The 25,872-nt window shown below is 43.7% G+C and overlaps 1 protein-coding gene across 1 annotated transcript in view; it reads right to left on the bottom strand.

Annotated features, from left to right (window-relative positions):
• The window catches only part of pard3ba (par-3 family cell polarity regulator beta a), a 210,138-nt gene that overhangs the window by 112,126 nt on the left and 72,140 nt on the right, over positions 1-25,872 (bottom strand). The window contains exons 9-16 of the mRNA XM_085449975.1: positions 25,685-25,824; positions 24,427-24,555; positions 15,479-15,664; positions 12,042-12,203; positions 10,831-10,905; positions 3,822-3,954; positions 2,518-2,659; positions 245-342 (exon numbers count right to left, since the gene is read on the bottom strand). Coding sequence (XP_085306101.1) covers positions 245-342; positions 2,518-2,659; positions 3,822-3,954; positions 10,831-10,905; positions 12,042-12,203; positions 15,479-15,664; positions 24,427-24,555; positions 25,685-25,824 — 1,065 coding nt within the window. The remainder of the gene's footprint in view (positions 1-244; positions 343-2,517; positions 2,660-3,821; positions 3,955-10,830; positions 10,906-12,041; positions 12,204-15,478; positions 15,665-24,426; positions 24,556-25,684; positions 25,825-25,872) is intronic.

Below are 25,872 nucleotides of genomic sequence, written 5' to 3'. Positions count from 1 at the left end.
TAGGCGGAGGATAATAGCAGAGGGCTACATATCACAACAAAGAAATGCACTGATAAGACGCGTGTGATCGCTGCCGAGATTGTGCGTGTGTCTGTTTCTAGGCTGAGTCCATGATTAGAAGAGGATTTTGGGCTGTTTGTGATGGTTGGGACAACAATGTGGTTCGTGCAGCGTTTTTGCCTCAGAAAATGTACAAACACGAGAGATTTTCTCACTGATGAGGAGGTGAGGGAGTGAAGCTTACCCATGTCCATGCTCTTGGACGCTCTGTTGCGAGGTACGTTGTCCTTAGCATTTTCTGCGTAGAAAGCTTGAGCGGCGCGGGACACCTTCTGAATCTCACTGCAAAACAACAATCAATCGGTTAAGCGAGTCAAGTTCGAGCTTGTGCCCTGGCACAAAAACAACGAGTCGTAGTAAACAAAATTTGAGCATCAAACTCAAACAGACGATTCAATTTCCTGCAGTCCAGATGGCATGATTCAATAAAACACCAGCACGCGCCGTCTCCATTCAACTTAAAGGGAAACTACTATATTGATGCCAGACACTTCAGTGGGATAACGTAAACATGCACTGTAGCCTTTTAGAGCCAACGAATCACAATCACGCTGACCAGATTTACTTGGATTGACAGATTTGTTCGATTTATTTGATCTTTCATATGATGAAGCAGCACTGAGAGTGATGATTTACAGAGTTCCCACGCTTATATGTGCATTATATTCAGTTCTATTCATATAGCGCCTAATCACAACAGTTGCCTTACATTGAAAGTGAGAGAAAACAGCAACAATCAGATGTCCTTTGGCCAAACACTTGGCGACAGAGGGAAGGAAAAACTCCCTTTTAACAGGAAGAAACCCCGGTGCAGAAGGAAGCTTAGGGAGGGGCAGAATTTACACAGTGATAGTATTGTGTTATATAACCCTGGGGGTACATGAGCTTCAGTGATTGAATGAAATCTCTTTTTCAAATCTCTGTGCTTTGAAAAATGCTCTACATATAAAGTTATAAATATTATCATCATCATCATTACAGGAAGGCCCCAGCTAGCCAGCCGGCTTTAGATTTGAACCCAGCAACCTTTTCCTGTGATGTGCCAGTGCTAACAAATGCACAACTATGCCCAAATTATTATATGATCATTATGGAAAAACACAATTTTAATAACAAGTAAACTGTTATTGAGTAATCACTGCTCGGTTCCTGCCACATCTTATTTGGGCGAAGTTCAGACTTGGTAACTCCAAAACGTGACATTTTCTTCATTGACATCCGTTCCCTGGGTTGTTTTCTTGTTTGTCACCAGAACACAGCTAAACTTCAGGTCACGGTGTGCAGGCCTGCTCTTATTCTTCTTTCCACAAATCATGATGCTCCCTTCACCATCCATGCTTTCAAGCAGGCACGACCTTTTAGTGTTTTTAGCGTGCAGGGACATTTTTTGTTACATTTGTCCAAAGAATGGTGAAAACTGAAGCTTCCAGGCGTGCTACAAAATATCTTTGGAGAATTGTGACTGCTTTCAATTTACATTCATTTATTTATTAAGTGTTATTCTTATATTGTTTACATACTATAAGATTTTAGGAAGTTGGGTACATTTTTGCAGGTACTTTAATATTATGCGTGTGTTCTTCTTCACCTCGGTGTGATTTTTGCAGGACATCCACTCTGAGTAACCCGAGTCTTAAATTACCGCTACCATGCTTTCATTGCTTTGTCTAGCTTCATATATCTTCCTGATGCTATGCTAAAGTCCTGTAGCAATCTGGGTAGCACTTTCTAGATCGCTGTTTACAGAGAGGGGCAATCCTACTGGACGGCCTTACATTAGGTTTTCATTTTAGTTTAGTCGGATGGAATTTTTATATGATGATCAGACCACCTCTTTTTAATCCAAAACACAAAAATCAATATTTGATTTGAGGCTCAACACTGCCCCAAAACAAAGGGGCGATCTACTTATGCAATTGAGTGCTTTATCTAGAGCGTCAAATCAAAACTTATGTCTACATCCACCGAATATAGAAAAGCATGGGGGGGGGGGAGAGATCCCTTTTTTGTTTTTCAAAGGCCCTGACAGCCTGCTGACAGAACATCTCCTTAGCAGGTAATCCTAATGAAGCAGGTAGGAAATTGGCGTTTCACATAAATTTCCTGTGTTTCTGTTCTCAGTGTGTCAGCCAACTGTACAGCAGGATACTAACAGAAATATCACAGCTCTTTCTGAGCCCATGAACTCCTACAGAATTTATTCCATTATGCTATCAGCATATAATTGGTTTTGCGTGATGCAAATAGGCTACTGCAATTAGACAATCTAGTCTAAATAATGCATATTCACAATATCATATTTAATGTAATGGCTCTACTTTATCTCATAACACAGAGGGCCATATTAAGAGCGCCATTAGAACATAATAACTCTGTAAGCCTATGTGTGGAGTTTAATAGAGGGTTGATTATGAAGTATTCTATGCAGTGTGTGTGTGTTTTAATAGGGTGGGGTACCTGTTGGATGAAGGGTTTAGCAAAAACTCTCTGTTCATTTCCTCCACAGTGCCAGGGGAGGGCGGCGGGGGGAAGTCTTGCTGCTCGTCGTCGTTGCCGTAGTGACCATAGCTGTCATCGGCGACCGCAGCAGGAGATGGAGCTGAGCAGAAACAAAAAAAAAAAAGTAAAACATTTTTTAAAAAACAACAACAACACAGATTTTGTTTATCAGGATGAATCAAAGCTTTTCTCAGGTTGTTTGTTCATAGCTTTCACTTTGATTTTTGCTGGAGACGATATCAAAAATAACCCTGCCTGAATTAACTCCAGCATCAATCCTGAACGCAACAAAAGCTTAATAAACGATGAGCGGCAGCACACAATCACGAGATCTCATTTTAGCAGCTGTATACTTCTAAATATTATCAATCAGTGGTGACAGGGCGCGTCACATATTTAATTACAGGCGCGATGAAAAATAGCGCGTCCTTCAATCGAGGATCGATACTGACGATGAAGAGCTCAGCATTACGTCAAAAATAGATGCAAACTAAAAAACAGACAATCGTTTGTAACTTATTTGAAACACTTCCTGCCGAATTTCCATAAACTGTAAACCCCCAAGAGTTTATCGCACTGTAAACTCTTTTGTGTTGAAATCCACCCTCGTCGTAAAACTCCACTACTGTTCCACTGTGACGGAGGGCCGACAGTGAGAAAAAACATCCCGGGCTTCCCATGGGGGTGAGGGAGTGGGAGACGAGGGAGAAAGAGATAAAGAATGAATTTAAAACAGTTTGTTAGTCCTTTTTTTCCCCTTTTCTTTAACACAACAGCACGCATGCCGCACAATATCCCGTATGCAAATCTGGCCCACTCAGGAGCTTTTTCATCAGCGTAATGATTCCAAGGTCAGATCTTTTACACATGAAAAGCAAGCGGCGCGTTCAGAAAAACACAGTTAATGACTTCCCTTTCTCCTGCTAAAAATATGCAGGGGCGAGAGTGAGGAGAGATCCAAAGACAGAGCCGGGGAAAGATGTGACAAATTTGTAATGCGGTGCTATAAAATGCTCAGGGTGGCTGCTACAGTGACCTAAAAAACACTATGGTATCAGGAGCCTTGGCTGGATGTCACGCTGTGCAGTGATGGCAAATACACACACACACGTAAATAAGCTAACGCGAATACACACACACACAAACAAACATACTGTGTGTACATACTCAGCTGCAGATAAGGGGAGTACACAAACACTCTAAGCCTAATGTTGACTATCTGACAGTTCAAATGGACAAACAGCGTGCAGTTGTGTGCTCACCACTTCCAGATTTGCTGTGTGTGTAGTTGTTCGGCGTAGCTGGAGTGTGACTCGCACCATTCATGGTGGACTCAGTGTTCGGAGCTCTGGTGGGTCCTGAAGGTCTCTGGTATGAATCGTGGCTTCGAAGGTCCTGTCAGCAAAGAGGGAGAAGAAGAGAAACTCTGAAAATGGTTGTCAGGTTTCAGATGCAAGAAAATGTGTTTCTTTTATTACGCAGTAATGAATGAGTCTCTTTTATTTCACTTTTACCACATTTTTAGATATCACTGCTACAGAATACTAGCACCAGATTCCAAAGTACACAAGCGTCAAATTTATAGCCTGTTAACTGAATCCTGCTTTCAAAGGTATACTGTCTTTGTGTTTTGGCATGCTGGAGGCATGCTCTTGAAGACGTACACGTTTTTGTCTACTGGTGTCAAACGAGTAAAGCAGTCTGGTTCGTTCGGTCAAAAGGACAATAATAAATTGTCGATCTTTAATCTTAAATGTCACCACAATGTGGGGAAGAGGCTCCAGGACAGATTTATCAGCTTGAGCACATCGTAAGGGGCAGTTGTGAAACAAAAGCGCAAACGACCAGCAAAATGCACAATGATCTGATCCCTCCAACCACTTCCTGATATGAACGTAACCACCAATCGTGGTGTAAACGTTAACAAGAACCGATGTGCAACGAGTATGTACCAGGAAAATATGTAACCAGTGCTTGATGTGCGGTCCTTAGCTTGTCCTGTATCCTTCTGCAAGTCGAAACAGAGTCAATTTGCTAGAGAAATCTAGCACTAGACTGTCAACAAAAATTTTTTTATTTAACAACTGCAAACAGCTGTTGTGACCAACTGGTCAGCCCACGGTTGAGAGTTCAACACCCTCAACCTCGGTATGTCTTGTGAAGACAGTACGGCGTCTCAGGTCTTCTCCTAAGTGCTTTACATCATATTTGTCTGAACAACCCTTTTCTGTGCCTGCTTATAAGTACAGGTCTTTTCCACTTCTCTTACCTATGGTGTGCCACAAGGCTCTGTTTCGAAGCCCTTAGTGATTCTGTTATATCTGCTCCATCTGCAGCACTTTCTGAGAACTTTTCAGGACATTTGTTATCACAGCTACACATTTAGTTATATATCTCCATTAAGTCTCAAGGTGTTTCTAAGCTACAGATCTTGCAGAGGTGCTTTGACTCTATTAAAAGGATGGGTGACATTATTTTCCAACTTAATAAAGAAAAAACAGAAGTCCTCGTTTGTGCCCCTGACAGATTTATGTCTAAGGTAATGGAAACTCTCGATGGCTTTGCCATATTTGCCAAATCTTTTTCCTGTGGAGTAACCCGACTTTTACTTTGGAAGTTCATATCTCAGGTTTGCTCTTGCTTTTAATCAGTTATGAAATATTGCCATGTTAACTCATATCGAGTTACACTCTGAACTGAAATTGTTATTCATGCATTTTTCATCACATCTGGATTATTGCAATTAATTGTTCACTTATCTAAGCAAACACTCAGTGCAACATTTGCAGGTTGTTCAGAATACGGCTGCTCAGTGACTCACGTCACGTTGTTTTTGACCAAACCGGCTGGTCCAATTTAAATTTCTAATCTTCTCAACTTGATGCGAAATCCACACAAAGAAATGGATACTGTGACCATTAAGAGATGTGGAAACTCAGATGTCCTAAATGATCCCTAAAAGATACCCTGTAATATTACACTGTAGTGACTCTTTCTTTGACTCCTGTTTGAATAAGAAAAATACACTCCCCTGAATAACTGCTCTTTTTATATATATCTATCTCTATATATCTATCTATCTATCTCTATATATATCTATCTATCTATCTATCTATCTATCTATCTATCTATAGATATAGATCTATATCTATATCCACAGTGGGGCAAAAAAGTATTTAGTCAGCCACCGATTGTGCAAGTTCCCCCACCTAAAATGATGACAGAGGTCAGTAATTTGCACCAGAGGTACACTTCAACTGTGAGAGACAGAATGTGAAAAAAAAAAAATCCATGAATCCACATGGTAGGATTTGTAAAGAATTTATTCGTAAATCAGGGTGGAAAATAAGTATTTGGTCAATAACAAAAATACAACTCAATACTTTGTAACATAACCTTTGTTGGCAATAACAGAGGTCAAACGTTTACTATAGGTCTTTACCAGGTTTGCACACACAGTAGCTGGTATTTTGGCCCATTCCTCCATGCAGATCTTCTCGAGAGCAGTGATGTTTTGGGGCTGTCGCCGAGCAACACGGACTTTCAACTCCCGCCACAGATTTTCTATGGGGTTGAGGTCTGGAGACTGGCTAGGCCACTCCAGGACTTTCAAATGCTTCTTACGGAGCCACTCCTTTGTTGCCCGGGCGGTGTGTTTTGGATCATTGTCATGTTGGAAGACCCAGCCTCGTTTCATCTTCAAAGTTCTCACTGATGGAAGGAGGTTTTGGCTCAAAATCTCACGATACATGGCCCCATTCATTCTGTCCTTAACACGGATCAGTCGTCCTGTCCCCTTGGCAGAAAAACAGCCCCATAGCATGATGTTTCCACCCCCATGCTTCACAGTAAGTATGGTGTTCTTGGGATGCAACTCAGTATTCTTCTTCCTCCAAACACGACGAGTTGAGTTTATACCAAAAAGTTCTACTTTGGTTTCATCTGACCACATGACATTCTCCCAATCCTCTGCTGTATCATCCATGTGCTCTCTGGCAAACTTCAGACGGGCTTGGACATGCACTGGCTTCAGCAGCGGAACACGTCTGGCACTGCGGGATTTGATTCCCTGCCGTTGTAGTGTGTTACTGATGGTGACCTTTGTTACTTTGGTCCCAGCTCTCTGCAGGTCATTCACCAGGTCCCCCCGTGTGGTTCTGGGATCTTTGCTCACCGTTCTCATGATCATTTTGACCCCACAGGATGAGATCTTGCGTGGAGCCCCAGATCGAGGGAGATTATCAGTGGTCTTGTATGTCTTCCATTTTCTGATGATCCATCCATAGATAGAGATAGATAGATAGATATATATATATATATATATATATATATATAAATAAATAAATAAAAGAGTGGCTTCAAACTGCACAAAACTAAAGCAGCAAGGAAACATCGCCTGGGATAATTTTCATGAAGGAAATCCTACAAATGAAAAATCAAATGTGAATTTTCCCGAGCCAAGAGCAATTGCAGTCAAGTCCAAGTCAACAGCAAAAAGGGCGGATTTGCAATAATCTTCTTGCAGTTCACTCACTTCTTGCAACTAATGGATTACAATTCAGCTCAGATGGTAATACTAGATCAGGGCTCGGAGGAAATGTGAATAGACTAAAACAATCCTCTGAGGATCAGATGTGCAGTGGAGTTTAAAAAACAAAAAGAATTCTGGTTGATCAAAAGTGAGGAAGAAATATGTCACTGATGGAGACTCAGCTGTGACCAGGTCCCTCATCAGCTAATGTTTTCTGAAGTATTTCCTAACTTTGATACAGAAGATGGTAGCTTCGCTAACAAAATTAGCAAACATACACATTTAGATGCACTTCTGGGAGTCCTTATTAGAAAAAATGAGTAACTGCAGTGGAAAATCATGTGATACCGTTCATGGGTACACTGAAAACACAATAATTAAGATAATCCTGAAAGTGCTGACAGGCACATTATAAAACAGCCATCCAGAACTACAAAGGACCCTCACCCCGCAGCTGGAGACAGGGACTAGCAACGGTGATGGGAATCAGTGCTGCTGGCAGATGAAAGAAGCCTGCTTTGGTCAAAGAGATGGGCGCTACAGCTGTCAAACACACACACAGCAAGCAAAAGCAGACACCGACACACAGGCTTAAGACTCGGCGTACAATAATGAAAGGTGTTCCAGCAGCTTTCTGATATCAAAGTGTTGGGTGGGGTGCATTCACAATGTCACGCAGTCCCTGGGGTATCATTAGTAGCTACCATACATCTTAATATGTCACAACAGCACAGCTGTCAATCACACTGAGCTCGTATATGGGTGCCGTATGAATGTGCACACAAAGTTGTGACAGTTTTTCCGCATCTGTCACTAACATAAATCCCATCATTGCTGCCCATCTGCCCGTCCGTCCGTCTATCCATCCATCCCTTGGCCTGCGGTTTGCCTCAGGCTTTTAAAGCTGCCTGGCAGACAGGCAGTCAGATATCTTAATCCCACAACAATAAGTAAACAGGGGTGTGGGGGATCTGTCTTTGCAGACAGTCTTAACCTACAGCTGCATAGAAAAGGCTTCAGAGAGGCTTAGTCCTGCCTCAGCCTACCGCGTCACCCACCCAACCCTCTTATCAATTGGCTAGACGTGGAGAGCAACGGAGGAACAGAAACCGTTCCACATGACTTATATGTCTATCGTTTTGCCAATTACGATCCCTTTTTCACTGTTTATCAGTCTACTTAGCCTTATAAATGCTTAGATACCTACGGTAGGTCGTCACATGCTTCCTCGAATATGATGCAAAGTTACATCAGAAAAAACGCAAATGTCAAACTCATGCTTGCACTAGAGAGAAAAATCACAAGCTTTATAGATCTCCTTCTGTGTATGTTTACTTACATCTGTCAAAAACATTTAAAACCCTATATATCCATGCTGAGAATACCTACAACATCCAATTACATCTGACTACAAGTTTGAGTAAATCAGAACCTAGGCAAGTCCAGTGATTCATTACTTAAACCTAAACAATGAAATACAACATCTGGGTGTATTTAAAGCAAAAAAGTCATTCTTAGATGTAACAAGGTAAATGTGGCAGTTTATCATGTTTAGGACTTCAGGCCCTATAATCCAGTGCTCACCCAAAGCCAGCTCCAGACAGAGGCGGGGATGCTGACGGGGGTCAGGGCGTTTCGTTTTAGGAGCCGTTTGTTTAATCAAAAGACCAGACTGGCTGTTAAGCGGTGAGACGAGAAGGACTATGCAGATAAATACTGAACTTTGAACTGTGTTTGATAGCTTTTATCCAAAGGCTTGGATTGATAACAAAGATGCACACACGCACACTGGGACGAGGCATAGACGAGATGTAAATGCCACAATGTGCAGGTCAATGGCAATCAACCCATGAAGTCTCCCTCTGTGTCACGCAGTCTCACCAAGCTGCTGTGAAATGTGTTTTGAAGCTTTTGGAGTAAACGTTTGTGTCAAGTTCAGCTTTTTCGATCCACGAACTTGAGCTGCTTTTTAAGATGAACATAACCTTTTTGCATCCTGTGTGATTCAAGAACCTTTTAGTTTGCTTCAACAAACAAGTCCTCTGAACTCTCTGCACAGAAAACCATTTGGTATTAAAAAGCGTTGCACTGTAACGTACTTTTCGTTGCATATTTAATTAAATGACTTGTTAGTGACTATGAACATGACCTGTTAGTTCATCGCATAATATACATGATATATATGCTGTATGATATAGATTTTTCTATGTTACAGCTTTAAACAAAATGTATATTAAAATATGTCTTAAAAATGTATTATAAATATATTTTATTTATAATAAAATATTTCATATATTTTAATAAATAAACGTAATAAAACAAAAATGTTGAGTCGTGTGATTTATGTTAATATTGGGAATTTTAAGTTGCTCAATTCTGAGGAAACACCTTCGTTTATGCATGAAGGAACAAGGACTAAAACCCAGACAGAAAAGAGACACCAAGCCCAAAACAGGGGGAAGAGGGAAGCAATAAATTTAATAAATAAGAGCAGAGCCAAAAAGAAGAAAGCTGCTGAAAACCCAACAGGAAAAACAGGCATGCAGGAGGCTTCACACTAGCTTTATTTAAACAGAGGAGAAACACGCAGGTGAGACAGGAAAGCAAGAGTACATCCTCTTAAAAACATGGAAAATAAAAAAGGAAAACTTCACACAGACAAAGTAGCGGGTTTAACAGAAAAAGAGAGCTAAGTTTAGTGATTTAAACCAATGTGACAGAGAGGAGAGTCAGACGCAGTGATGAATTTAGTACTGCATCGAGCTATGAGTCACTTTTTAAAAGGGGAACAAAATGGTGTGGCAGTTAGCGGTGCTGGCAAAGGGAAAGCTCTCAGATAGATGAATCTGCTTCCAAACCACTGATGGCTAAAAAAACTGTACTGTAGTCACACTAAGAGAAAAAACGTTCTCCCCATAATTTCATTGGTGGTAATGCTCATAACGTTACACAGATAAAAATGAATATTTTCCCAAAGTGCTTTGGTTTCATTTCAATTCCTTAATTTTCAGTTAAATCTTTTCTGTGTGCATGAGATCATCCACACACTTAAGACTCGGTCAGAGCTGAAAGTATCGTCTGGTCAGAGACTGATTGTGAATGCAATTATGCGAGTGTGCGTCCACGTAGCTGTCTGCAGATATGTGTGTGTTTCTGTTACTCTGACCGCGAGTGGGTATCTTGCTGTGCGTAGGCGAGTCCCCGTACATCTGCTCTGCCATCGCTCGGATGTTTTCGGTGTAACTGTTACTCTCGTGGTCGTGGAGATCATCCAGCGTGCGGCTACGCGTGCGCCTGCCCTCGTGGCCGCGTGTGTCCACGTCACGCTGCGTGTTGCCCTGAGAGTCGCGCACACTGTGACCGCATGCGTTATCGAGCGTGCTGTGGGCGTGCGCGTCCGTGAGCGTTTGGCTGCATTCACACCTTTCCCCATTTAGATTTCCCTCTGTCGGCTTGTTTGAGCTGCGCACTGTTTGGCGGTGCTGTGCGTACTCGCCGTCATCATCGCTGCACTCATTACCCCTTTGTCTGAACCCAAATGTGTAACCGCTACGCCCGTGAGTGCGGCTAAATCCATAGGTGTATCTGGTGTGCGTCTCCCCTGGCCTCTGTGCGTAACGCTGCCTGTGGCTCGGAGGCATCGGCTCGGTCGCCCGCCGCCTCAGCGAGGGGAGGAAAAAAGACGAGGAGCGGGGAGGCGGAGATGGCTGCGATTGGTGGCGGCCGTCACCCGTTCGTACCTGTTTGCTGTAGCCGGCTTGAATGTTGGGTTGATGGTTGGTGGAGATGTTTGAAGTGGAGTTGGCATTCCCCATCTGCAAAGCAAAATAAAGTCATTTTGACGCATTTATAGCGACTGAAGTGGCACAAAGCTTATCGAAGGCCTCCTAAATAAACAACACTGTTATCTGCTGCTTCTTGTTTGGGTGTCAACTTAAACTTAAAGCTGTAAAAATCGCCTACCTTTTCTCTGGGTTGATTTTTTATTTTGCGTGAAAAAAAAAAAAAAAAAACTGTCACGAGAATGTAGCTTATGCAGTCTTAACAGCCAAACAAATCACACAGCATGACAGTCGCACGGGGAGCCTTTATTTTCATTATTTCTATCCAAAAGTGTTTATGAGAAGCACTTCTCTACGATGACTGAGCTGAGGGGCTTTCTGAATACTGGAAAAGGTTTTGTTTGTCACAGAAAAAAAAAGAAAAGAAAGAAAGAAAGAACACCATCTGTGTCACTCCACAATCAATTTAACTGGGTTTTGTAAAAAGATTTAGTACTTCAGCCTGATTTCACATTGCCAACCCACTTACTGTTTACTGTATAAGCAGCACTTTTTTTTTTTTAAGTGTAAGCCTCAAATGATGACAACATGAGAGAAAAAAATCATCCTAAAGCGAATTATATGTTTAATTGATTCTGCTGTCAAAACTGTGGCAGCTGCTTATGATGTGAATAATCTTTGAACGTATAAGGGTGTGCAGAGGATTTCATAATGCAGCAGGCATTCCCTAATGTACCCGAATTCATCCAGCCCGACTCTGGGAATCTAAAACTTTTATTTAGCTCATAAGGAAACATGAAAAAACATGCAAAAGTTTTGGAATAAACGGGCGTACTCATCGCCTTGGATATTTTCTGGATTAAAGAGTTGAAAAAGACTGATGTCTGCAGGACTGTATCAAGACAGAGCCATCGTGGCTCCTTCCAAGCCACTGATGTGAACCTCTCTGCTCTTTCCAAGGCTTCAGACTCCAAAGACCTCCAAAATTACGCCTGAGCACTTCCGTGGCCTAAAAACGTCACTGCTTTCCATCAGTTAAATTTTTTTTATTAACAGCAACATCTTAGTTGGCGATGAAGCTCTCGATTTCTGAAATACAGCTCTCAAAAAAAAATCCCACGATGCCACAGAAGTTGGCTCTGGGATGACAAAAACAAAGCTTGCTGTACCTGCTTGGGCGCTCGGAGAACAACCACCTGGATGGTGCCTCTGGTGTTTCCTTCCGACGACATGGACCGCCTCAGGCCCTCCATGGCGGCGTTGTTGGAGCGCCCGACCAGCGATTCGCCGTTCACCGCTATCATCTGATCGTTTATACACAAACGGCCATCCTGTTGGGAGAAGACGACCGTTAGGTGCGCTTTAAGAGAAAACCTGAACGTGTCCTTTGCGGTCACACTTTATTTACTCAATTTAAGTAAAATAATAAAATGAGATCAAAGTGAGCAGAGCGTAAAAAGATTAAAACGAACTAGAATGGGTACTGATAAAGTTTTAAAAGTAAGGAAGAGAAATTTGGAGAGGTATAAAGTGTGTGTGGGTGTGTGAGAGAGAGGCCGAGTGGGAAAGAAGAAAATGGAAGAAGGGGTAGGCAAGAAAATTGTAGAGTTAGCAATCTACTGAGAGCGAGAGAGCCATGATAAATACATAGAGCAGCTAATGGAATAGCCTCCGTGGGCACTAAATCACTTCTAAGTGTTTTAAATAGCAGCCTCTTGTAGAGAGGCAACACAGAATAGTGCCCTGGAGGGAGAGCGAGGGAGCGAGGGAGGGAGGGAAATGAACGATCCAGTGAGGGAGAAGGAGAGAGAGGGGATCAAATGAAGAGAGTGATGCAAAAAGGCAATAAATGAAAGAAAACACAAGACGACACAGGGAGAGACTCCTGTGTGTGAGAAAGTCTGAAGATCCCATTATGGTCAGTGCTGCCCTTTGACCCCACCGTTTAGGCTGACCTCAAAAATGACACCACACACACACACGTACGCGCACACCCAGAAGCACACCCAGAGTTTAAGGCCTGGCATCAAATTCAAGGATGGCATCAAAAATTGATGCTTATCCCAAATACGGCAGACGCCTGTGATATTCCCCATTAATTCCTTCATTCTCCATGTAAGCAGCTGCAGCACGATACATGTAAATTTAATTTGTTTTCTCAGCATACTCTTTGAAATGATCGTGTGACAGGATTAGGGGTAAAGTCAAAGAACTTTCTTTTTTTTATAATATATATATATATATATAATTGAGGCCCCCGGCCTGACACCCCTCCTCCCACCCTAAAACTATTTAATGGAAATAGGTTAGATCTTGCCACGTCTCTTCCTCATCTCCTCCTTTTCTGTGCCTGCTGTGTGATGATGTGTGTGTGTCAGTCAGGCTCAGGGGACGCCCGGGTTCCCCCCTCTGCACCGGCCTGCCGCTGCAAACTCTCATCAGGGCCCTTAGCTGCTTTTCATTAGCATGAATCGACGTCGAGGAGGAGACACACGCACACATACAGTATCTACTCTTACGCGCTGCGTTCCTGCTGAGTGTCTACACTTTTCAATTTTCTTTTTCTCCTCTTATTCCGCCTCTTTGCGTCGCTCTCTCGTTCGATACAGCTCATCTCTTCCTTCTCAGATTCCCTCCCTTCTTGCACTCGTTCACCCGCTGTCTTCTTTCATTAGGCTCCTTCCCTCCGTTCCTCGCTGCTGTCTGTCTCCCCTGCCTCGCTACTCTGTCCCAGAGACCAGTTTCGCAGCCAGCCGCAGATCTTACGACGACATTCTGTCGGAGCGCTATCCGCATCGGCAGATGTCTGAAAACTACTTCTGAAGGCACTTTTGGGAGCCTCTGTCTGGCCTGCCTGATCCCAGAACAGCTATTTATCTACAACGGCACACTCGTCTTTGCGCCTCCTTGTCGTGCAGAGCAGATCTGGGGGCAGCGACGAGAGGCGCAAAGACTTGTGACATTTGCTGGCGGACACAGATTGAGGCCAAGCAGAGGAGTCTCCAAAGTGCTGAAATAGGATGTTTTTTTTCCTGATGCACTCACAACTTGAAGTGAGCACTGAGTGATATAGATAAGACTGCTGCAGTGCTTATGTGACAAGGCCACTTGGGGTCAATGGGTGTCAAAGGTTAAGGGAAACCAAGAGGGGGCGGGGTTGGAAGCAGAGAATGACAGGAAATGGGAGAGAGGAGATGACAGGAAATGACAGAGAAAGACATCAGAAAACAGGGGAAATAGAGTGACTAAATACAACTAGATGAAACAAAAAGAAAGACAATAAGAACAACCCCCATGACATTTCTTCTATGTACCTGGGAGAAACAAAAACTGAATAAAACGATCAATCAAAGAAGCCTGAACAGTTTAAGTCTGAGATTTTAAAAAAATTGCAGATCGATTCCTAACCTGTAAATCCCCCAGGAGCCGTTTCTGCTTAGAACAGGGGAAATATTAGCTCATTTCACTGCTTCAAATGACAATTAAAATGCCTTTTTTGTTCTGGTGAGATGGATTTTGTTTTTCTTAAAGAAACATGTCAACATACAGGTCTTCTTCTGTCCTGTAAAAATATAGTTTTTCACAGGACTGCATAGAGTCCTGTGAAAAACCAAGTACACTCCATGATTCAGTGACTTGCAGAACTACCTTTAGCAGCAATAGGTTGAAGTGATGGTTTTCTCCGTCTCTCACATCACTGTGTACTTTGGCCTGCTCTCCTTTACAGCGTTGGTTTGGGGGACTTTATTGATGCACAGCTCTCTTAAGGTCGCACCAAAGCACTTTAATCAGGTCTGAGTTGGACCGCTTCATTGTAGGTTTTTCTGCTTGCGGTCATTGTCCCGGTGGCCTCATATTCAACTTCTAGAATAATTTGTTATGAGTTTAATGACTGCAAGGTGCCCAGGGCTGCAAAACAAGCCCAAATCATCACCCCTCAACCATCGTGCCTTAGAGGTGGTAAGAAATATGCTGGGTTCACCATTCTACCCAAGGATGCTGTGGCGCGCAGAGTGAAAGAGCCAGGGATCGAACCACCAACCTTCCAATTAGCAGTCTATCCTTTCTGCCTCCTTTTTTCCATCTGTACTTTGAGTCTTGTGGTTTCCTCAGATACAACTTTGGAAACCTAAGCCATTTTTAGAGAGAAGAGGCTTTCTCCTGGGAACCCTTCCAAACAAGCCCTACTTATTCAATTAGGGTTAGCAAGAGTTTCCATAATGAAATTACTAATACAATGAATAGCCTTTTAAAATGAGTAATAGGTCAGAGGGTTGGTTGAATATTTGAAATACTAAGTTAATAGTTGTAGATGGCTGAAATACTGAAAGTTATCCAGATCCAGTTTAAAATACAGTCACCTGAATGTGAAAGGTGTTGGAAGAGTTTGTGAGGGTTATGTCAGGTGAAACAGGCTGGGAACCATTTGTTAACAATTACACTGAGCTCACAAAGTGAGCTGTCTGTTAGCCCCCCAGCAACCCTGAACTGGATAAGATGGATGGATGGAAGGAAGGAAGGCAGGAAGGAAGAAAGGATGAATGGATGGATGTTACATAAAAGTGGGATCTAAAGGCCTGAAAACATGGATGTGTCTATTTCATACCTTATAAGCAGCCCCTCCATGAATGATTGACTTGATGAAGATTCCCAGGTCCTCTCCGGTCTCCCTGGACTTGTTCCCCTTTAGGCTGACCCCCAGGCCGGCCGAGCCCGTTTCATTGAGCGGGATCTCGTACATCAGCTGCTCCCTGCCATCCTCCATCACCCGACTGCTCAAGTCCTCCCCTTTCTGAAAAACAGTAAAGAACAGAGGCTCAGGTGTTATGTAAAACACTATAATCTGTTCACACATACACCTAGAGCATACTTTACATGATAACTGCTGAGTGTGATAGCTGATGAGTGAGGCAGGAGCACCATACCCAACTGAACTGACTGATAAGGCATGTACCTACAGCACAGTGCACCGACTATACTCAACACCACGAAAAAAAAAAAAAAAAAAGGAGGAGTGAGAGATGGATTAAAGAGATGGAAGGCAGCTGTGGGGAGTGAAAAAAAAAACTGAGAGAAAAGGAAAGGAGACGGCAGGAGTGTGTGTTGTGTACTGGAAAGACAGATGAAGGTGTAGCGAGAAAAATAAGCACGCTACTGTAGAGAGGTTATTCCATTTGGAGATGAAAGGCGTAGACGGAGAGCAAGCCATTTCTAAAGGAAACATAATAACCTTTTCATACCTCCTCCTGGAGCCCTGTGGGGGAGGAAGGGGAAGGAGAGGAGAGGAGGAGGGGAGAGGATGGTGGCGCAGAGGAGCATTTAAAAGTAATAACCCGTCCCTGAGGTATATCCACTTCTTCTCTCATTCACCCCCCCACCTCGTTACATTTCGTCCTAATCTCTCAATCTCACTATACGTCCCTCCCTTCTCCACCTGCGGGTTCTTTCCTCTACTTTCTGACGCTCTTTTTTTCTTTTCACATCCGCCACCCCACGCCCACACCCTACCCGTCTGCTGCCATTTAATGTGAGGAAAATGACCAACAGCAGCACTGCTCCGAAAATGAGACGAAGGGGAGTGAAAGCAAGGGAGAAAGAGGCGACGGAAAGAGAGAAAAGGAAAATGTCTGTCATTAGAGGACGGCAAAATGGAGAGCAAGCAAAAGGGAAAATGCCAGGTTCAGACACCCAGGGGGGAAAAGAAAGAAAGAGAGCCTGCGGAGGGGAGTCTCCTCAACACCACTTCACTCCCAAGCTTCTTTTTTTTTTGAGAAAAGAGATGGAAGGTTAAGAGGGGTTGTGTGTATATGCTTGTGCTACACATCTCTCGCTCTCTCTTTTTATTCTTGCTCGGGTTGAGGCGGAAAGTATGCGAGAGGTTTCAAAAAAATACGGCAGAGACAATAGGCGCTTTAAAGTCAGCTCTGACTCATAAGATAAGTAAATGTCAGATTGGATTTTGTTAGGAATATGCATATACATTATCACCGCCACGCCGGTTGTCACAGCTTTAAAGATCTGAGTACCCACGGCAGGATTGCGGGAGCCTTACATCACACACCTCACTCTTCAGTGAAGCAGGAATCCATGTTCACATTCCCCTCTCATCGTGGCACAGTGCTGAAGGATGTGGGAGTCAAATATGTCCTCAAGTATAATTTTAGCGAGAGAAAAAGAAAAATTCACTCTTCCTGACTCGCTGTGATCCTCCAGACCTGCAACACCGTCTCCCCCCTTGTCAGCGCTGCTTTGTCTGGGTGCTTAATTAAAACAACAGCCCGTTAAAGCCTTCGAGCCTGGAGGGATAGTCAGCTCCAAAGAGAGAGTCAAAGCTCTCGACTAAGTGATGGGAAATGAGGGAAACCTAGAAGGCCGTCTGCATGGTAGCAAAGAGGTAAGCACTGATCCGATACACTGTGCTTGGTCAGTTCTATAAAAACAGTCACCTATTTTCAGGTGCTCAAATTCAGCTTACTTGTAGGCTGCTTTACAAAGAGGTGTTATCAAGTTCTTCTTCTTTTTTAATTAAAAGTGTTATAGCTCTGGGACCACCTGAGAGAAACACCAGTAACAAATACAGCAGGCATCACTGTCATCAGATATGCCCTTGATTAAATCAGAAACAAAGATGAGCTCAGTTGGAGGAGGGTTTCAAAGTGGCATGCACTGTACAGTACAGCAAACCTAGAGCACTTATAGTTTCATCACAATATAAAGAAGAATTAGACAGAGGTGGGAATTAATAAGCATTTGCATCCTGTGTCGTCTTTGGAAAAAGAAACGGTCAGCACTTTTTTTCCATGTGAATATACGATGGCTGCCTTTGATTTCATCCTTATTTGTTTCTCATCTTCTTCCAGTTATCCAGTTCAGAGGGGCTGGAGTCTATCCCATCTGTCACATGATGAAAGGTATGCACTGGATGCACTCACACTCAGACTTACAGCCAATGTAAATCACCAGCTAACTTGACACGCATGTGTTTGGATGGTGGGAGGAAGCTGACTTGACTCTTGACTTGATGAAGTAAATACTGCCCACCCCTGCAGAGGACCGGGTGGGCAAGCTGACTGGGATTTATTCAGCTCATTTTCATTGTACGTCACCAAGTTACAACAGCAGTCATCTCGAGGCCAAAAACCCCACAACAATATAGACATTAGGAACCCGACAATCCAGTATGAGCAAGAGATCTGCAACAGTAGGTGGAAATAAATAACCAGCTCACTGCTGCAACCAGCTGGAGTGGGAGTCGAGAGAAGAGCACAGGGAGGTGACTAACAAACCAGACAAAGCACAAACTTTGGCAGAGAGACGACAAAGTTGAAGACAATAGCAGCACATGCACAGGAGAGGAAAGTGGAGGTAGTTTAGCAGCCTGAGCCTATAACCTGATCCAGATGATAAGATATAATGAGGCCCGATCATCCAGGACTTTGTATGTGAGGAAAAGGATTTGAAGGATTTGAAATTCCACTCTGGATTTTACAGGGAGCCAACGAATGAGACAGCTCCGTCTTTCCAGTCCCTGTTAGTGCTCTCACTACAACTATTAGCAAACCCCAGTAATAAGGACTTACTTCTTATCAAACTGCAATGTCCCTAATTCAGGTCAGGTCTCTCACACCTCATTTTCCAGTCTTGAAAACAGAGGTTAAAGAAACCTCAGTTCAAAAATGTTCAAGACCCACCTCAGAGTAGATTAGCCCAGAATTGCCCTCATCTCCCTGGTGAGGTCAAGAGCTCTCCTTCTCCTATCTCACGGAAAATTCCGTTTTCAGTGCACGTGCACTGAAAATTTCCAGTTTCTCCATTACTCTTGTCACATCATTTTCTTGCATGAAGTAAACTTTAAGGTGAGTTAGAAACATTTCTCATTCTGATGGGCCAACAGCTCGCTGGTCTCAAACTCTGCACATACATCAGGCTGCACTCAAATGACAGTACGTAAAAATGTGTTTGAGTTAAGAGGAGACTTCAAATCGGAAATAGGGTCATTTCTGCGTTTTCATTTTACATTCTGGCCTACAGAGGTACCCCAATCTGCACAAAACATTCAAAAATGAAACGATAGCTTTATCGTTACACATCTTTAACTCGGTGCTCATAATCAGTTCCACGATACGAATAACGAGCAAAACCCAACCTTCAAAAGTCACAGAATCTATTTTCTGCTCGAGTATAATTTGAGATTTTCAGTCGGGGCTTATTTTTATCAACAAGGCATTTCAGAGTGCTGCTACTCAAAACCAGAGGCATTACAAAGACAATCTGCTTCTTTCTGCTTGAGAGACACTTGAGAAGACTCAGGTGGCAACCTGGGAGGTTTTAAATACCTCTGTGATCTAACTGCAATAACACACGAGGTGAAGGTGGACACATCAGAGCACAGCAGGCTCTTGAAAAAAAGACACTGAGAAGTTATTAAAACAAGATGTTTATTTATTCTAACTCACTGCTTATTTATATTTATTTACACAACCAAGTGATTCTCAGTAGTGGTCCAACCACGCAAACCCACTCCCACACATCGCTGATATTCCCGCTAATGCCCGTTCCTTGGGGGCAAATGGCATCCTCCAGGCGAGTGGGGCCCCTTGCCTCTCCCCTCCGCTGTTAGCCCTCAGCAATGGATCTTTAACAAGCTTTTAGTCAGGAGTGAGGCCACCCTCTTCAACACCCAAATGAGGGGAAAAAAAAGGAGCTTTTTCTTACCCCAGGGCGGGAGGCAAAGAGGAGATGAGGGGAGGAGGAGGGGTGACACACGGCGATTACACACAGAGCCTTTTGTCGCTGAGGATTTCTAAATGGGGGGTTTCAAAGCGGGGGGATTAGCGGTGAGAGCGACATTCAATTAAGATGCGATCTCGCCGCGCTTGACGCCGACGATGGAGCTGCCAATTAATCGCCTTAATGTCTTGCCTCCTCGCCGCTTTACACCTTTACCTCACAATGAAGAGAAAGGAAAATAAAAAATGACTGATTGGGGGATAATTCTGGAACGGCGTGAAGAGCTCCAGACAGGGAAAATAAAAAGAGAAGGAAGAATGACGGGATGTGTACAAATAAAAAGAAGACAGCCAAAGAGGCCAAGTTGATGAAAAAGACAACAGCAACACAGCAAAGTTATTTTTCTCCTCACAACCTGCTTTTTCCTGTGAGCTGGCCCTGGGCTTGGTGGCAGGAGTGGGTCAGCCATGTGCAGAGTGACCCCCCCATCCTGTCCTTGGCATGACAAACACACACTTTCTCTCACGCACACATATATATCCTGCTCTTGACAAAAACCCGCTTAAAACAGAAAAAAAACATTACAAAGCAACTCTCTAATCTCCGCCCCGAAACAAAACGAGGCCCCGTGAAATAATGAGCGCGCCGAGCGGAGGAGATGCAGAAATGCTGACAGGAATGAAACTGTGATTAGAAGTTATCACTTTTTAATTACTCAGAGAGTGTGCGCTGGTGCAGGAGATGGGGTAGAAAATCGACGGCTTTTTTGTATCCTAATAAGGAGGCTAATTCACACGCTTTATTGTTATTCTTTTGACTACAACAGACCAGCATGCCTCCCAGCGCCGCTGAGCGCTTTCACAGAACCGCACGCTGCTCATGAAACATCAGTTACTCCCCTCCCTCCATTGAAACTAATCAATCAGCAGTTCAGCCAGTTCCTCTAAAAGTCTACTTTACTTGTACAAGCGAGATAAAACAGACTATATGAGCACCGGAGGAGAGAATCTTATGGGTTGGCAGCGGTCGCACGGGGAGTATAAAAACTAGACTTGCAGTGTCATGCTTCGCTTCAACTTGCTGTGCCACCAAGTGCCTGCTCTGCTGAAGTGCCCCTTGGCAAAACACTGGACCCTGATCAGCTGCTCCACAGCTGGTTTGACCTCTAACCTCCCCGTGTGCCTCAGTCAAGGCCTTACTTGTTTAATTTCAATTAAATTTGATTAATTTTTATGCGTGCATACGTGCAGCCTCCTGAAAGTAATGAATTCTACCAAATTTCACAAAGACATTGAAGTTCTGGCACAAAGTGAGCACCGCATTAGGTCAGTGAGGCCTTATGGACCGACAGATCAGCTGCTCTCAGTGTCAGCCCACATCAGCTGATGGATCAGCTGAAAGCATCCTCCTGACTAATTGCATGTAGGATGCAATCTTTAAGGCTACATCTACACTAATCCGGATAAATTTGAAAACGGCGTTTTCGTCTAAAAACGCTCTGCGTCCACACTATCGTTTTCATCCACCCTGAAAACGCAACGTTCCTGTAGTGCGCACGCATGAAAACTATTCGACCTGCGTCATTTCTGTCAGCCGTTTGTTTACTTTCCGTCTCTTTGACACGTCGAGGAGGAACGTCGAGGTTTATCTGGAGCATCTGGAGCTATGTACAAACTGTTACAAATCTTTAATAGGGCTGTAAAAATTGGGAGCAAATAGAACAACTGCTGTACAATGCCGTCCGCCACCTTAGTTGAACTGGTCACATGACTGCATCATATGACTAAAATGCATCATTGTTTTCAAAAGCCTCTGTTTTTGCAGTCTAAATTTCAAATGTATCCACCTTGGAGAGCGTTTTCAAAAAGCTCAGTTTTCCTTAACCAAAAACGCTGCTTCAGTGTGGACGAAAGGCGAAAGGACGAAAGAGAAAAAGATGCGTTTTCAAAGGAAAACTTATTAGTGTGGACATGGCCTACGTTGGTCAGGCCTGCTGTGACATGCAAGCCAATTTGCAACCCACCTCCACCCCAGCTCCTCCTTTACAGGCTATTTCTGATTAGACCTGTCACTGACACTCTGAGTCATAAAACCAAATATAAATTAGCTGCAGATGAAAACAACAACCACTGGATGTAAAACCACTGTACTGAACTACAGACACTATATTGATAATCACTTCACCTGAAAAACTGGATTTGTGCACTACTCCACTACTTACACCCTGACACTAAGGATATTCCATCAAGCACCACTATGGGTTTAAACACAAACCAGCAAACCTAAACAATCCAGTGGCTATATATTGTTAGGATTAGTTTTAGTGCTAAAAGGCATGAAAAGCAGCAGGTATTACAGCTGGGGGATACACTGTTTACGATGAACTTCTAGAAAAATAAAGAAGCAAACACTTCACCCGTTTTAAGTTGCTCAATGCTCAGACTCCTCTACATTTACATAAATACAGTGAGCTTCTCTTACGTCGATTTCCTCCCCTAGAAGCTGTCTTTGTACCACGCAAGAGAAAAAAAACTCCCTGAAATCTAATCCGAGAAGAGAAATTTGAAAATGTGCACCATGAACATTTTGTAAGGCCTCCAAATGCTTTCGATTTCTAATGTGAATGAAATGAATGGAATGCTGAAGGTCACAAAGAAACACTGTAATACAAATTCCTTCAGACTCCGTTTGAGCTCAAACCTCGGACATTTGACACTAACTCCGGGAGCTCCGAAGAAATCGGGCTACCAGGAGAAAAACACGGCACAGACTGGGTGTAACAGTGATATAAGATACTTTCATACTCCAAAGAGGTTCTTTCATAAAAGCACTGAGAGAGAACAGGGTCATAAGGGGAGCCAAGCAGTTTTTCTTACACTTTAAACATATCTGAGCTTTACAAGTAGTGTAAAATGGCTTCCTTGAACCTTTGTTTCAGTGTCAGTTTCAGTCAGACTCTGGATACAAGGACACACTATCTGTGCACTAATCTATCCTTTCAACTCACTGTACAGCTCTGACAGGGATACTCGAGTGTTTTCCATGCCGCATCTATGCAAAATCCAGCACAAACAACACAAAGTCCTTAACCTGTTTTCAGGTTTCACATAACATCGCATCATCGACCAAGCGCACGCAAACGCGCTTTCCTTAAGTGATCCTTGAACCGAGCAGACAGACAGATAAATGTAGAGACGGGCATTTTCAGCTGAACAAAAATGTTTCTGCTCAAGAGCAAAATGAGCTTTGATAGATACAAAAGCTCATAATGCAGACGAATTACCTGCAGCAGCAATATGATGCTGGTCGATGGACTCGGCTAATTAACCTCAGCAGCTGCTGGATGTAAAGCCGCTGTGCTGAACTACAGACACGAATGTTTGCTGTGTGGATGCATAAGGACGCTTTCTACAAGACGTTAAAGCCTCTAAAGCATGGAAAAATAATCACTAGTCGGGCAGGCACTCAAACACATCCTTAGGATGGAAGAGGCAGACGGGCACTTTTAATGTGTCTGCATCTTCTTGATATCCGACCACCGGCACGAAATTCCACAGTAATTCAGTACAAGCATTTGGAAACATCCAGTATCATTAAGGAGAGCGCAGGAAGGTGGGAGGTGTGTCCTGTAGCATTGTGTGTTTAAGTGTGCGTTTGCTCATTTGCATGCATTTAACTGCAAACTTTTTCTCTGCAGTTCTTTCCGCTTCTGCGTATTTATGTTTTTTGTTTTTAGTGGGGAGGAGTCTGCACATCTAAAGTCAATCAATAGAACCACTAGAGAGAGAGTGTGTGTAGTGTCTTTGTGAGTCTATCTCTAAGTGTGTGTGCGTGCGCGCTTAGGGGACATCAAAATGTCTTTGAGGTGGAGGACTGTGCTGGAGATAAGGGCCAGATCTCACGGGGCACCAACAACTTCAACAACTTCGACAGATACAGGAGTGAGAGGCCCCCCCTCCCTCCCTCCCTCCCTCCCCAACTCTTTAAGTCTCTCTCTAATGCACAAATACAAGCAAGTGTTAGATGAAGACTGTAGAGTCTCTTCAAAGTGCACTTGTTATGCCAAGACTGCTGGGCCATTAATGAGGGCAAACTATTTTCGGAAGCAGCAACTTAGCTGTTTAAAGATGTGCGATGTGTTCGGCGCGCGCGTGTGTGCGCGTGAGTTTTATATCAAGGTCTAGGTGTTCGGGAGTTTAAGTGTGCGCAGCTCGCCTAGGTGTGAATATGCATCAGTCACTACAAAGCCCCCGCGCGTCTTTCTCACAGTGCTTTGAAGTAATGGGAAGGGAATAATCAGAATAACCAGAGGACAGAAAGGAGAGAACAGGCGAAAACATCATTTACGCAGAGCGAGTGACTTTCAAGGGGCCAGCTGGCTTTTTGTGTGTGTTTATTGATAAGATGTCCCTTGTGAGGCTCGGTCACATTGTGCCGGCTTCTGACCCCGCCGGCCGCAACAGGTAAACGGTCACTTAACACCCGGGGCGTGCCGACAAGCATGGACACACTTGCGCGTTTCCTCTGGGGCCCCGCTGTGGCTTGTGTGTCTGAGCGTGTGTGTGACTTCCTCTGGCATCACTGTGTCAACAAACCAGAGAGGAACAGGAAGGCCAGAGCTCGTGCTCCGGGTGTGTTTGTGTGTCTGTGGTGCAAAAAAAAAAATCAAGATGAAGAGGATTTGCTCCTTTGAAAGGAAAAGAAAGGGAAAATGTCACAATGTAGGGATGAAGCAGAGACCACCAGAGAAAGCAAGTGATCAACAAAGAAGAGTGAAGGGACGTTGTGTGGATGCTGCGTTTTTGCGTATTCACGCTCTCTTACCAGCTCCCTAGGCAGGAACATGTCGTCCTGCCGAGCCACCACCAGAGACACGCTCTCTCCCTGCTTGGTGCTGCGCAGCATGGCCACCAGCTCCTCCTGGCTACGGCCTGTCATGTCTACTCCGTTTACCTACACACAAACACACACGAGACGGGGAAAAAAGGCAAACACACAAACAGGAGTAGATTAAAGCTTAGTGTATTATCCACTGGCAGTGCTCCACTAACACGTATCGAATGAAAGTAACAGAGGATCAGATGGAGATGCTTCTGTGTGTGGGCTGGTTCTCCAAAATGAAAATAAAACATATGTTCTTGTGTTTCTCTGCGATAGCTTGGCTATATCGGTCTAGCTTAGGGGTTCTCAAAATGGCATCTGTGACACACAGCCATGGGGTCCACAAAATAATTTGCTGTAAATCATAAACACTAGCTGTTTGATAAAATAAGTGTTTGGTTATCAGAAAAGCAGATTTTAAAAAATATGCTCTAATTAAAAGGAAACACTGCTCAAAAACATTAAAAGCATCAAGTCAGTTGAACTTGTGGGATATTGACCTGGTCAGTTAAGTAGCAGTTGGAGTCTGTTTATCAGTTTCAGCTGCTTTGGTGTTAATGAAACTAACAGCAGGTGCACTAAAGGGACAACAATGGGACGACCACTAAAACAGGAATGGTTTTTACAGTTAGAGGTCACTGACTTTTTTCCTTCTTCATCTTTTCTGACTGTTTTTTTTAACCTAGTTTTGCATTTGGCAGAGGTTACACAGGTATACCAGCTCCTCCAGGATGGTGCATCAATATGTGCCATTGCCTGAAGGCTTGCCGTTTCTCCCAGCACAGGAGACAGATTTCAGGAGACAAACAGTTACTCTAGGAAAGCTGGACAGGGCCGTAGAAGACCTTTAACCCATCATCAGGACCAGTGTTTGCTCCTTTGTGTAAGGAGGAACAGGATGAGCACTGCTAGAGCTACAAAATGACCTCGGATAGGATGCTGGTGTGAATGTCTCTGACCAAACAATCAGTATCAGGGACCAAAATATCCTAATGGGCCTTGCACTCACTGCCCGGCAACTGGCATTTGCCATAAGATACCAGAATTGGCAGGTGTGTTTTCCACAGGTGAGAGCAGGCTCACCCTGAGTACACGTTGCACACCGTGTGATCCAGAGACAGTTAAACTTCCTGCTGATAACGACAGGTCTCGGCTCTACTTCGCACACATTGGATGATCTTCATAAAAACCTGTGTTTTACCTCCAGGATGCGGTCTCCTGGCTGTAGGCGTCCATCCTTCACTGCTGCACCTCGCGACAAAATGCTCTTCACCAAGATGGGCCCCGGCCCTTGGACAGATGAATCCCTTGTTACCACGGTGAAACCCAGACCCTCAGAGCCTGTGGGAAAGAGGCAACATGAGTCACACTGTGCACGGGGGATGTCTC

This window comes from Copadichromis virginalis, linkage group LG23, assembly GCF_057382275.1.
Source record: "Copadichromis virginalis isolate Kocher_CV1m ecotype Utaka linkage group LG23, C_Virginalis_male_GT1.1, whole genome shotgun sequence".
Lineage (NCBI taxonomy): Eukaryota > Metazoa > Chordata > Actinopteri > Cichliformes > Cichlidae > Copadichromis > Copadichromis virginalis.
The sequence above is the reverse complement of the archived record's forward strand: the minus strand, read 5'-3'. Positions and strand labels throughout refer to the sequence as shown.